At 42.8% G+C, this 13,925-nt stretch overlaps 1 protein-coding gene across 1 annotated transcript in view; it reads left to right on the forward strand.

Moving 5' to 3' along the window:
- LOC144599136 (very long-chain specific acyl-CoA dehydrogenase, mitochondrial-like) overlaps positions 1–7,517 on the forward strand; it is a 62,848-nt gene extending 55,331 nt beyond the window's left edge. Inside the window, exons 18-19 of the mRNA XM_078409868.1 lie at positions 2,023–2,098; positions 7,380–7,517. Coding sequence (XP_078265994.1) covers positions 2,023–2,098; positions 7,380–7,517 — 214 coding nt within the window. The remainder of the gene's footprint in view (positions 1–2,022; positions 2,099–7,379) is intronic.
- Positions 7,518–13,925: the final 6,408 nt, after the last annotated feature.

Here is a 13,925-nt window from a genome sequence, read left to right on the forward strand (position 1 = left end):
ACAGGATAGAGTGGGGACTGCCATCTTTCAGAGGATTTTATGATATAAAATGACTTACCTTTTGGCCTTGCAGTTTATGAGGCAGCATTTATGAAAACGTTGCAACTAAATCCCACAGTGAGCATTTGACTATGGAGGTAGTATAGGATCTGTATACTATACTTATATTTGCTTTAATGTTGACTACACATGAGAGAACAATTGCTGACAATGGAAGGTTAGGTAAATTATGTGAGTATTTGTAAAAGGCTGGAAAGGATACATAGACAAATGGAATGGGCAATACTGTTGATAGACACAAAAAGCTGGAGTAACTCAGTGGGACAGGCAGCATCTCTGGAGATAACGAGTTTCGGGTCGAGACCTTTCTTCAGACTTCGGGTCGAGAACTTTCTTCAGTCAAAACTGTGGCAGGTGTGGTGGACATGTACGAGAAGGGTGAGCTCATTCACTTTGGACCCATCAAAACAAAAAGTATGCCTAGAAATGTGGTCCATATGCTGCAGAACGTGGCCAATTTTGATTGTGTGGCTCCACAATTGGAAAATTCAGGGGCATTCCCCTATGACCAATGCAGACAAAGGACAGGAGCAGGTAAGGGGAGGATATGACTGTATGCTGGGCAATGTGTGGAAAAGGGTGAGTGGCTGAGAATAGGTCATTAGGTTGAGGCCTAGGATGGCCCACTTAGCTGAATGGTCTTCAGAGGATCATAGCCTCAAAGATAGTCTCATTGGAGGATCCGAACTTGGAACAGCGGTTGTGTTGGAAGATCAGTGCCACAACAAAGTTTGTATTGATGGACTGGGCTTGAGGTAGTGTAGGAAAATAACTGCAGATGCTGGTACAAATCGAAGGTATTACAAAATGCTGGAGTAACTCAGCAGGTCAGGCAGCATCTCAGGAGAGAAGGAATGGGTGACGTTCCGGGTCGAGACCCTGTGCTTCAGTCTGAAGAAGGGTCTCGACCCGAAACGTCACCCATTCCTTCTCTCCTGAGATGCTGCCTGACCTGCTGAGTTACTCCAGCATTTTGTGATACCTTCGACTGGGCTTGAGGTTGCTGGATCAGAACCTGGGTAAGGGTTGCATAGGAGTAAGTGTTGTTGTCATGGGGGGATTGTCAAGAAGGCTCTCTGTGCTTCTGGATAAGGGACAACAGTTAGGTAAGCAAATTACAAGTGTCCATTCAAGTTGGTTTTCCTGTTCTGTGTATGAAGATCTTCTATGAATCAAATTGCTGCAGAGAAAGTATTGCAATGAAAACCTGGTTGTTCTGAGAACACCAAACTGCAAGTGCATATTGGCACCAAGCAGCGAAATGTCATCATTTAGTGTGCATTTAACATGGAAATGTGCCATTCTAATAAAACAGGATTCATGACTATAAATGCCTGGTTAAATTAGTGATGCGGCGTGATATGGCCCAGAAACCATTGTAATCATGTTCCATTGCAGAAAAAGTACACGTTTTCACACATATGGCACGGAAGCAATTGTCTGAAATGCTAGGCCAAGTTATTTTTGAAATGTTGAGGAACTAGGAACTCTGAGGAGCAAGGAGAAATAGGGTGTTCTCAAACTACTGGACGATACAACAAAAATAAAAAAGAGTGGCATCGTGGTGCTGCCTTATGGCGCTTACAGCACCGGAGACCCAGGTATGATCCCGACTAAGGGCGCTGTCTGTACGGAGTTTGTACGTTCTCCCCGTGACCTCTGAGATCTTCGGTTTCCTCCCACACTCCAAAGTACAGCTTAATAGGCTTGGTATAAGTGTAAGTTGCCCCTAGTGTGTGTAGGGTAGTGTTAATGTGTGGGGATCGCTGGTCGGTGTGGACTCGGTGGGTTTCCGCGCTGTATCTCTAAAACTGAAAACTAAAAGAGAGCTAACAGAATGTTACCATTCAGAAGTCTGAAGTGCACTGAGGAGGAGCTGTGTTACAGCAGTATAAAGCATTGCATACACGCCACCTAGAGTCCATCTTGGTAACTTATGTTGAGGCTTATTATGTATTCCAGGGCATCTCGGGCACTCAGCAAAGGTCACCCAACAGCTCAACATGAAAAGGTTCTCTGTGAAACCTGGTGCATTGAGGTATGTTTTTTACACCACTGTTACCTGATGGAAACTCGACTTTCGAAAATACTAGTTCTCTTTTTAGCAGCGATAACTGTTGAGGAGGTAATTGTCCGCCCTTTGGTTATCCAGAAGATGGACACAAAATGTTGGAGTAACTCAGCGGGACAGGCAACATCTCTGGAGAGAAGGAATGGGTGACGTTTCGGGTCGAGACCCTTCTTCAGACTTTCCTTCTTACACCTTTGGTTATCCAGGATGTTTATGGAACAGTTACAATTGCACTCACATGAGGAACGAGTAATATTTGATCAAAACAGATGTCCTGCCCTGGCATTCATGTTTTTTCCATGGCAATTTATTCTTTGGATAGGAAATGAATATCAGATGTTGTTGATGCCACTTAGAAGTAGCCAACCTTTTTAAAACAAAACAGAGACCTGACTTTGCTGCAAACAACTGGGGCACTGTGGAGAGCTCTGATAAAGCCAGGACAAACTTGTAATGCCAGGGATTCTGTTGTACTTCGTGGTCCGGTGTCTGTTATACCTTTGTTATGACTCTGGACGGACCACAAGTACACGTGTTTAAAAGGTTAGAATGCTGGAGCTTAAATCCAGGCTGTTTATTCCACGGCCACCTGGAACCAGAGTGACCACCTAATCACCTCATTCTCTTATATACACGTTACTACACAGGCAAACAAAGTAGTCCTTGTGATACAACAAAGTAGTCCTTGCAATATCACAACATCCCCCTTGTCTTATAAAATAAAATATATTTAACAAACTCTAGACATTTGCAATATCACAACAGATTCTAGCTTCTGGGAGTCTGCCTTATTGAGGATGGGTGTGAAAGGAAGAAAGTATGGCGAGTCCGGAAACTTGTTCTTTGTTGAAGAAGTTTATTGCGACAGCAATATTCGATTACAAAGGTTTCTTAACAAGATAACGGACAACCATCAAAAACTCACAGTCTTCTTCGAAGACGTCTCCGAACTAACTCTTTTCGGGCGCCAAAAGCGCACATAACAACGCTGTCCAATCAGCGATGTCGCTCTCTGGACCAATCCCTACGGTCGCGCCCACACGTGACCTTGCTGGCCAATCTGAGGGTTCGACGACCAGGACCACTCTCTATGGTCGCTACAAAAGTATGCTTTCTGTGTAGGAAACCAGCATTCTGCAGATGCTGGTTTAAACTGAAGATAGACACAATTGTATTGAACATACACTAACACAAGGCTCTTGCAATGCTGACAGGGTTTCCAAAAGTGCATTTTGCTAATTATACACCCACCTACAGGTGTCACCCTTGGCTCTCAGAGAGACCTGGTGCTTCTGGATTATGAGTTTGAACTTTACTCCCGATATTATCTCCACAGATGGTTTAGTCCAGCATTGTGGAAACGCTGCAGATTCAGCAGTGCCATATTAAATTGTCACCCTTCTTAGGTTTGCAATTATAACTAACTAATTCTGTTGTGTGGTCCGAGGATCATAGAGCATGGAAACAGGCTTTTCAGCCCTACTTGTCCATACCGACCGATACCCATCTACACTGGTCCCATTGCCCATGTTTGACCCAGATCCCTCCAAACCTTTCTTATTCATGTACCAGTCTAAATCCCCGTAAATGTTATTATTGTACCTGCCTCAAAAGCTTCCTTCGATTCCCCTGTCCTTGTTGCTCAAAGAAATCCTCTACTTCCAACTCTACGATGTCTTCCCTAATCAGTTCCACCATCCCACCTCTCTCCTGGACTTCCCTCTTTTCTGAATACTTCCTGTGTCTGCATATCAACCACACGGCCTTGTCATTTTACCCACATTTTGATGTTGCTTCGATAACTTATTTTTGAAATGACTATTGATGTTTGTAGTTCACTATCTTTAATTTGTTATACTTTGTGCAGTTATACAATAAATATATTGTAAATATCACTGTACCTTAATTGGTACATGTGACAATAAAAGACCTTTGTATCTTTGAACCTTTGAACCTTTGAAACCTGTCTTCCATTCCTCATAAGCCTTTGTAGTCTGATTTTGATCAAAAGAGTCCTGGAAAATGTGGGAGGGTGGTAAGTGGTCAGGAAATGGTGGGCAGGGGGAGTGTGCAGGAGAAGGGAGTGTTGGAAACTACTTACAGAGAGAGTAATGATCTGAAGTGAAATTGGGAAGGGCAATTGGGAGATGTGCAAGTGATCCCTATGAAGGTAGATGGTTTGAGAAAGCAATGGGGAGTGGTAAGAGCAATCAAGAAAAGGGAAACTGGTTGGGAGGGGTTTAGCAGGTAGATGTTATCTTTGGCAGCTGATTACTTTGTAACAAACTGGTCTCATCCAGAGTAGACACAAAATGCTGGAGTAATTCAGCAGGATAGACAGCATCTCTGGAGAGAAGGAATGGATGACGTTTCGGGTCAAGACCCTTCTTCTTCACAGAGGGGAGGCAGTGAGAGAAGATGTTGCTGAACTTTCGTCAGAGAGAGGAGGAGAACTTCTTCAAAGTAGACATACCTCGAGGAGATTTCGCAGTGGAGCGGACAAAATGAGTAGGAAAGAACTGCAGATGCTGGCTTTGTAGGAAAGAACTGCAGATGCTGGTTAAAGGGCCTGTCCCATTTAGGCGATTTTAAGATGACTGCCGGCGACTAGGCTGTCGCTGACAGTTCGCCGGGGTGTCGCGGGCATGATCGTGAGGAGTCTTCCAAGAACCGTAGTGGATCTCAGCGCATCGCTGAGAAATCAACCGGAGTAACGCCAGGTATCGTTGCTTATTGCGGGCGCTGTCGCATGCTGTCCCCAGGTTTGCTAGGTTCTCTTAGATGCATTTAGAAGCACATAATATTAAAATAAGTAAAGTCATTTGAAGATACCATAAAATACTTGTGTTTAACCAATTTATTTACCGTCAGGACATTTGACAGGTAGATTGAAAGGGACAGTTTGACGGTCAGTTAAACGTGGGAATTTTGGCAATGTTTATGTCCATCAGCGATTACATTTAAAGTAGGCTCCCAACCCAGATATGCAACCCAGAAACCAGATATGCACCTCCTGTACATTTTCAAAGAATGCCCACACTCCGCTCAAAAATCCATTTAACCACTTTTAAAATTAAATGTCTTATTACTGCTATTAGTAAACTGGAAGTAAATCCAGTTTATGCGTTGTTACTGTGAAGCTTGGTTTTCAAGTAACCCGGGCAAGATGTTTTATTTCAAAACTGTCAAGTACTTACCGACTTGTCAGTGATTTCGGCGAAAATTAGGACGCCGGAGAAGCATTGACAGCATGGGAATTTTCACGATGTTTCCGAAGACGGTGTAATCTCGACCCGTCATTGTCGTAGGGTAAAAGAAAATTTTGCCGATCTGCTACGACTTTGACAGTCGCCAGCACTCGCCTAAAAAATCGCCTAAGTGGGACAGGCCCTTTATAGATGCGGGTGTCTCTCCCATTCCTTCTCTCCAGAGATGCTGCATGTCCCGCCGAATTACTCCAGCATTTTGTGTCTCACCCATTCCTTCTCTCTAGAGGTGCTGTGCCTGTCTTGCTGAGTTACTCCAGCATTTTGTGTCTACCTTCGATTCAAACCAGCATCTGCAGTTCTTTCCAGGTGGATTTATCCCACATGCTCCTGAATGTAGCCATAAGCCCTGGTCCTTGAAAGTTCTTTTCTGCATTTACTGATATAGCGGGTACTGTTTGGCACCACATTCCCTGCAGCATGTTTGGGTTTCTGTTTTCCATTTTAAAAGCAGTCCAGGTTCAAGGCCAGTATAAACCTAAATTAAATAATACCATCATGTTTACCTGATTATCATGTTTATCGGCGAAACCAAACGCAGGCTCGGCGATCGTTTCTCTCAACACCTTCACTCAGTCCGCCTTAACCAACCTGATCTCCCGGTGGCTGAGCACTTCAACTCCCTCTCCCACTCCCAGTCTGACCTTTCTGCATTGGGCCTCCTCCAGTGCCATAGTGAGGCCCACCGGAAATTGGAGGAACAGCACCTCATATTTCGCTTGGGCCGCTTTCAGCCCAGTGGTATGAATATTGACTTCTCCAACTTTAGATAGTTCCTCTGTCCCTCTCTTCCCCTCCCCCTTCCCAGTTCTCCCTCTATCTTCCTGTCTCCACCTATATCCTTCCTTTGTCCCATCCCCCTGACATCAGTCTGAAGAAGGGTCTCGACCCGAAACGTCACCCATTCCTTCCCTCCTGAGATGCTGCCTGACCTGCTGAGTTACTCCAGCATTTTGTGAAATAAATACCTTCGATCATGTTTACCTGTATCAGGGCAAGATTTAAGAGACCTGAGCTTCTAAGGCCATAGGTTCAAAGCTATGACACAAAATCTCTGGAGAAAAGGAATAGATGACGTTTCAGGTCGTGACCCTTCTTCAGACCTACTTCAGAATTTCAAATCTATATTTTGTCAGGAATTCTAACATTACCATTCCTGATCTGAATCCTTCGAGTCATTCCTCGTCTGAAGAACGGTCCTGACCCGAAACCTCACCTACCCATCTTCTTTAAATCTGCTGCCTGGTCCAATGAGTTACTCCGGCACTTAGTGTCCTTTTTTATTCCTAATTTGAACTTGTATAAAACCCTTTGACATAAGCGACAAATAAGAAATTAGATCTCGTGAAAATTATATCTCGTGAAAATGTCATCTTAATTCTTTTGCTTGCTACTCTGGATCTACCAAAGATAACAACAAGTGTATAAGAAGGAACAGCATATGCTGGTTTACACTGAAGATCGACACAAAATGCTGGAGTAACTCAGCCGGTCAGGCAGCATCTCTGGAGAAAAGGAATAGGTCACGTTTCGGGCCGAGACCCTTCAACAGACACACACCCAAGGCTGCTTGATACAAATATTTATTTGTAAGATGAATGATTATTCTACATATTACAAAGAATTGCCTTTACATTGATGACAGAATGCTTCCCTACTTGAAGAAGACATGTCAACTAATGAAGAAACATGGAGCTGCAGATGCTGGTTTACAAACAAAGACAACAAAATGCCAGTCTGAAGAAGGGTCCCAACCCAGAGCGTCGCCCATCCATGTTCTGCAGGGATGCTGCCTGACCCACTGAGTTACTCCAGCACTTGGGTTTTTTTTATAGTCAACTTATGATCTGTTTTATGTTTTCAGGCATGAAAACGAATTAAAAATTAAAAAATAACGTTGCATTTTACAATATTCCAGCTCATGTAAGTGCTCTTTAGATAAGGCATCCAATGTTTTAACTAACCTTCTATCTTTGTTGCAGGCATTTGCTCGTGTAACCAAAAATCTGAACGCGTTAAAGTCAAAGTCCAACATGCAGGTCGTCAGCAACATGCAAGCTCTGTCCAAAGACATTGTGGACAAAGGAGGAGTCGTGCCAATTCATCCACTTGGATTCTAAGCAATTTGACGTTTGGTAATATTTAATGCAATTAAATCTCGGTCCATATTACAATAAAGCCAATCTTCCCCTTGAACCAGATTAGTACATCATGTGAACATTAATAATAATAATAATAATACATTTAATTTATATAGCGCTTTTCAGGATACTCAAAGACGCTTTACAGAGGAAACAAGACATAAAAACAAACAAACAAACAAAAGATTTGTCATTCAAAGTTTTTTTTGCAAAATTTGGCCGTGAAGAGAGCACAGAAGTGGTATTGGTTTTGGTTTTATTGCTGTCATGTGTATCGAGATACAGTGAAAAACGTTGTTTTGTGAATGATTCAGGCAGGTCAATAGACAATAGACAATAGACAATAGGTGCAGGAGTAGGCCATTCAGCCCTTCGAGCCAGCACCGCCATTCAATGCGATCATGGCTGATCACTCTCAATCAGTACCCCGTTCCTGCCTTCTCCCCATACCCCCACTATCCTTAAGAGCTCTATCCAGCTCTCTCTTGAAAGCATCCAACGAACTGGCCTCCACTGCCTTCTGAGGCAGAGAATTCCACACCTTCACCACTCTCTGACTGAAAAAGTTCTTCCTCATCTCCGTTCTAAATGGCCTACCCCTTATTCTTAAACTGTGGCCCCTTGTTCTGGACTCCCCCAACATTGGGAACATGTTTCCTGCCTCTAATGTGTCCAATCCCCTAATTATCTTATATGTTTCAATAAGATCCCCCCTCATCCTTCTAAATTCCAGTGTATACAAGCCTAATTGCTCCAGCCTTTCAACATACGACAGTCCCGCCATTCCGGGAATCAACCTAGTGAACCTACGCTGCACGCCCTCAATAGCAAGAATATCCTTCCTCAAATTTGGAGACCAAAACTGCACACAGTACTCCAGGTGCGGTCTCACCAGGGCCCGGTACAACTGTAGAAGGACCTCTTTGCTCCTATACTCAACTCCTCTTGTTACGAAGGCCAACATTCCATTGGCTTTCTTCACTGCCTGCTGTACCTGCATGCTTCCTTTCAGTGACTGATGCACTAGGACACCCAGATCTCGTTGAACATCCCCTCTTCCTAACTTGACACCATTCAGATAATAATCTGCCTTTCTATTCTTACTTCCAAAGTGAATAACCTCACACTTATCTACATTAAACTGCATCTGCCATGTATCCGCCCACTCACACAACCTCACACAGGTCATTCCATATGTAAGTATAACAGGTAATATGAAAAAGAAAATAAAGAGCAGAATATAGTGTTACAGCTACAGGGAAAATGCTGTTTAAGAAAAGGTGCAAGTGCCATAATGAGTAGGAAAAAAACCCTGCTGATGCTGGTTTAAATCGAAGGTAGACACAAATTGCTGGAGTAACTCAGCAGGTCAGGCAGCCTCTCAGGGTGATGTTTCGGGTCGAGACCCTTCCTCAGACTGATCAGTCTGAAGAAGGGTCTCAACCCGAAACGTCACCCATTCCTTCTCTCCTGAGATGCTGCCTGACCCGCTGAGTTACTCCAGCATTTTGTGTCTAAGTGCCATAATGAGATGGATTAGGATTACTTCTCAGTGTATGAGGGATCCATTCAAGAGTATGATAACAGTGGGAATGTAGCTTTCCTTGAACCTTTGTGGTGCAGGCTTTCAAGTCTTCATATCTTCTGATCGAGTGGAGAAGAAAGAATGACTTGGATGTGATTTTACTGAGTGTTCCTTGATTACATTGGCTGCTTTCCAAAGCAGTCTAAAGTGTAAATGAACATGATTGGCAGAGGGTGCAGGCGGGGGAATTGGTTTGCTTGTTCTGCAACTTTCTATAGTTGTTTTTGCCATCTTGGGCAGAGCAATTGCCATACCAACCTGTGATCCATCAAGGGTGTATCTTGTAGAAATTGGTAAAGTTTATTGGGGACATGCTAAATTTCCTGAAACTTCTGAGGAAGGAAAGATGTTGGTGTTCCTCTTGGCTGTATCGTCGATGTGGTTGGGCCAAGTCAATTTGTTGGTGATATTTACACTAAGAAACTTGAAGCTCTTGACTCATGTTCAGCACCATTGATGCAGACTATGTTCTTTGCTCCACAACTCTTAGAGCCATACAGTCACGCAGTCATACTGCACAGAAACAGGCCTTTGGCCTAACTCGTCCCTGCCAACCAAGATGCCCCATCTAAGCTAGTCCCATTTGGCCGTGTTTGGCCCATATTCCTCTAAACCTTTCCTATCCATGTACCTGCCCAAATGGCTTTGAAATGATGTTATTGATCCTGTGTCAACTACTTTCTCTGGCAGCTTATTCTACTTACCGATCACCTACTGTGTGGAAACGTTGCCCCTCAGGGTCCTAGTAAGCCATTCTCATCTCACCTTAAACCTATGCCATCTAGTTCTTGATTCCCCCACCCTGGTGAAAGTAGTCTGTGTGTTTACCATGTCTATTCTCCTTATGATTTTATACCCCTCTATATGATCGTTCCACAGCCTCCTGCGCTCCAAGGATTAAAGTCGCAGCAAAAAGGAAAAAAAATCATTAGTACAAAAAATCATCAGGTCCATTCAAACTGATACAATAAATCAAATAAATTCTGACTGTCTATGCTCCTCATAATTTTATAAATCTCCATGTCACTCCTCAACTTCTTATGTCCCAGTGAAAATAAGCCCAGCCTTTCCAATCTCTCTGTAACTACAGCCCTCCACTCCAAGCCACATCATGGTGGATCTCAATTGCTACCCATTGATGATACCTATTGATGCTGGAGTCCTTGGAATAATGTGGTTAAAGTCTATGAGTTATGTGAAATTGCACACATTCACCCATCTCCGTCAGTAGTTTTCTGGCTGTGGATAACTGCACAAGTGATGTGAAACATGCGTTTGATGTCATCAGAGCCTCTTGAGGATATTACAGAACCATCTGTTATTCTTTTATACAGTAAACCATTAGCACGCCATTAAAGGAGATGCAAGCTTGTTTTGACAAGCACTGCAGCCTTGTAGTCAGGTGCTTCACAAATACATTTAATGAGACCCCAGAGTACAAGTTAACGCATTTGATTTTTTTATTGTGTTCGTATCGGGATATTCTACTCGGCAAATTACAGTGGCACATACTGTTTCTGTGAAAGAGGTTTCTGCACCTGTCTGAATGTTTTTGCACAGTAAAAGGCGTATGGAATGCTTGGTTTTCCACTTGGTGTTCATAATCATTCAACTTCAGCAGATGTTTGGCATCACAATATAATACCATGCTGCTTGCTTGAGATCCAAATCGTACAGACGTTCAGTTTAGTTTAGTTTAGATATACAGCGCAAAAACAGGCCCTTCTGCACAATGTCTACACTGACCAGCAATCCCCGCACACTAAAAGTATCCTACACACACTAGGGACAATTTACAATTTTATCAAAGCCAATTAACCTACTAATCTGTACGTCTTTGGAGTGTGAGAGGAAACTGGAGCACCCGGAGAAAACCCATGCAGGTCACAGGGAGAATGTACAATCTAGGATCAAACCCGGGTCTCTGGCGCTGTAGGCAGCAATTCTACTGCTGCGCCACCGTGCTGCCCAAAGTCTTGAGGGTTGAATTTAACCTTTGTCACTCTTTACCCACAACCTTCCAATTTAATCTCCCTTTATGAGGAGCAGGGAGTGGTATGGACCAGAGGTTGGCAGGGTATTTGTAATGAGCGGATCTGGGTCAGAAGGTGACACACACAAATGACTCGTACAGGTTAGACAGATGTACCAGATGTGAGAATGATTTGTGACCAGATGATGCCCAAGCAGGAGTAGATGGTGTTCTGCTTTCTGAGATCCCATTCCAAACTCCAACCAGTTGCTCTTCACCTGTGATCCCCGCACACGAACACTATCCTGCACTATCCTACACACTAGGGACAATTTACAATTTTACCGAAGTCAAATTAACCTACAAACCTGTACATGTTTGGAATGTGGGAGGAAACTGGGGCACCTGGGGGTAACCCACATGGTCACGGGGAGAACGTGCAAACTCCGTACAGACAGCACCTGCAGTCAGGATCAAACCCGGGTCTCTGGCGCTGTAAGGCAGCAACTCTACCGCTGCGCCACCAAGCCGAAGTTTGTTCAGCCTTGTTTTAAATCAGTCATCAATATGGTTTGCCTGGAGAGCCACCATTATGGCTGTGCTGACCGTAATATTTATCTGCACTAATTTGCCCACATTCGGTCCATTTCCCGCTACTTCTTTCCTGTTCAACTATGTATGCAAATGTCTTTTATGAATGATCTATCCCTCCCTCCTAACCCCATTCCCCTGCCTTCTCCCCATAGCCCCTGACATCCATACTAATCAAGAACCTATCTATGTCTGCCTTAAATAAGGTCATCAGTGTATCTGCCTCCACCTCCTTTTCTGGCAACTTGTTCCGGATTTTCAGATTCAGATTCAGAATATCTAAAGTGCAAATATGGAATTACTGAATATGGTAGAGTTAAGAGTTGACAGTATGTGTTAGCACCACCGGAAGAAAATGCAGAAGAGGTATTGGTATTGGCATTATTATTGATACGGTGTATCAAGATGCAGTGAAAAACATTGTTTTGTGAGCTACAAGCATGTTTTGACAAGCACCGCAGCCTTGCAGTCAGGTGCTTCACAAATACATTTAATGAGGCCCCAGGGTGCAAGGTGACGCATTTGATTTTTCGATTGGGATATTCTACTCAGCAAATCACAGTGGCACATACTATTTCTGTGAAAGAGGTTTCTGCACCTGTCTGAATTATTTTGCACAGTAAAAGGCATATGGAGTGGTTGGTTTTCCACTTGGTGTTCATAATCATTCAACTTTAGCAGATGTTTTTTGTATCACAATATAATACCATGCTGCTTGCTTGAGATCCAAATCAAACAGAAGTTTAGTTTAGTTTAGTTTAGTGAAACAGCGCAGAAACAGATCCTTTGGCCACTGAATCTGTGCCGACCGGTAACCCCCACACACTAACTCTATCCTACACACATTAGGGACAATTTACAATTTTACCAAAGCCAATTAACCTACAAACCTTGTACGTCTTTGGAGTGTGGGAGGAAACTGGAAGAAACCCACACTGTCATGGGGAGAATGTACAAACTCTGTACAAATAGCACCCACATAGTCGGGATTGAACCTGCTGCCTCTGTAAGGCAGCAACTCTACCGCTGCACCACCACTATTTGGATAGGTGCATATTTGGAAACTAGAAATAAGACCCAAGAACTTGTCTTAAGTAATATTGAATCATACAGGGACACCCAGATACTGTAAAAGCCAACGACATAAGTACTTTCTAATAAGGTTGTGAGGAATTTGAGTTTACATTTTCGAAATTGTTGTATGAAGGAATATCTGAATTTCTAGAAAAAGTCATATTTATTAATATTTATTTCAAAAGGAAAATCTATCCATTTATTTGATGTAGGAATAAAAAGGGAAGATTTGCAATCACTGATTTCTGCCTTTAATTTTCTATCTTGATGCACATTTAGTGGAGCAGCAGCAGTAATTGGCCACAATGTGGAAAACCCATCATCTGTTGACTGGAAATATCTGCCTCATACGATACTTGATCCTGCTGTTTGCCTGATTGGTGGTGTTTTTCTGATGCCTCTTTATCGCAGCACCTGCCCATGTTCTGAGGACAGAACCATGTTGTGAACTTCACTTCAATTAGACATATTTGTTTAAAAAAAGCTCAATAGTTTGCATCACAAAACCTCTTGTTTGCAGAAAATATTCTTGATGAAATCGGGAATCGGGCTAGAAAATTAATGACACAATGTATAGCATATGTGCCTTTCATTCTGAGTTGAGAGCTGGTGGTTATCTTCCCTGGAGACCTGTGCCCTTTTATATATTCCCCTGGATCCATTTTGTGCTCTATATTAAAGCACTATTAGTGGCACCAGCTGACAAGGCCTGCTTTTGAATATGTCACCATGCATTCCTCCCTACTAATAAAAACTGTGCAAATAAAGATAGGTAACATCTGTGATCAAATGGAAGGTATATTAGAAGGTTAGAAAGATGGTGTGGAGGAGATCAACAAAAACTATTCGTATGTATCAGATTAGTTGTGCTGAAGATCACAAATATATTTATTATATTAATGAATATGAGATACAAGTGAGAAATTTGGCAAATTGAGCATAATTTGTACTTGAGTGGTGTGTGCTTTAATATAATATGAAATATGCCATTTTAACAATGCTGTCCTAGTTAAGACTGTTTAATTATCATAAGCGCCGAGACTGGAACAATGAAATTCTTACTTGGTGCAGCTTTGCAGGCACATTAAATGCAACAACAAAACAAATAAATATGTAATAAATTAGCAGGAATGCAAGGTAAATCGGACAGTAATAGTGCAAGGCA

Source organism: Rhinoraja longicauda, chromosome 13 (genome assembly GCF_053455715.1).
Source record: "Rhinoraja longicauda isolate Sanriku21f chromosome 13, sRhiLon1.1, whole genome shotgun sequence".
Classification (NCBI taxonomy): domain Eukaryota; kingdom Metazoa; phylum Chordata; class Chondrichthyes; order Rajiformes; family Arhynchobatidae; genus Rhinoraja; species Rhinoraja longicauda.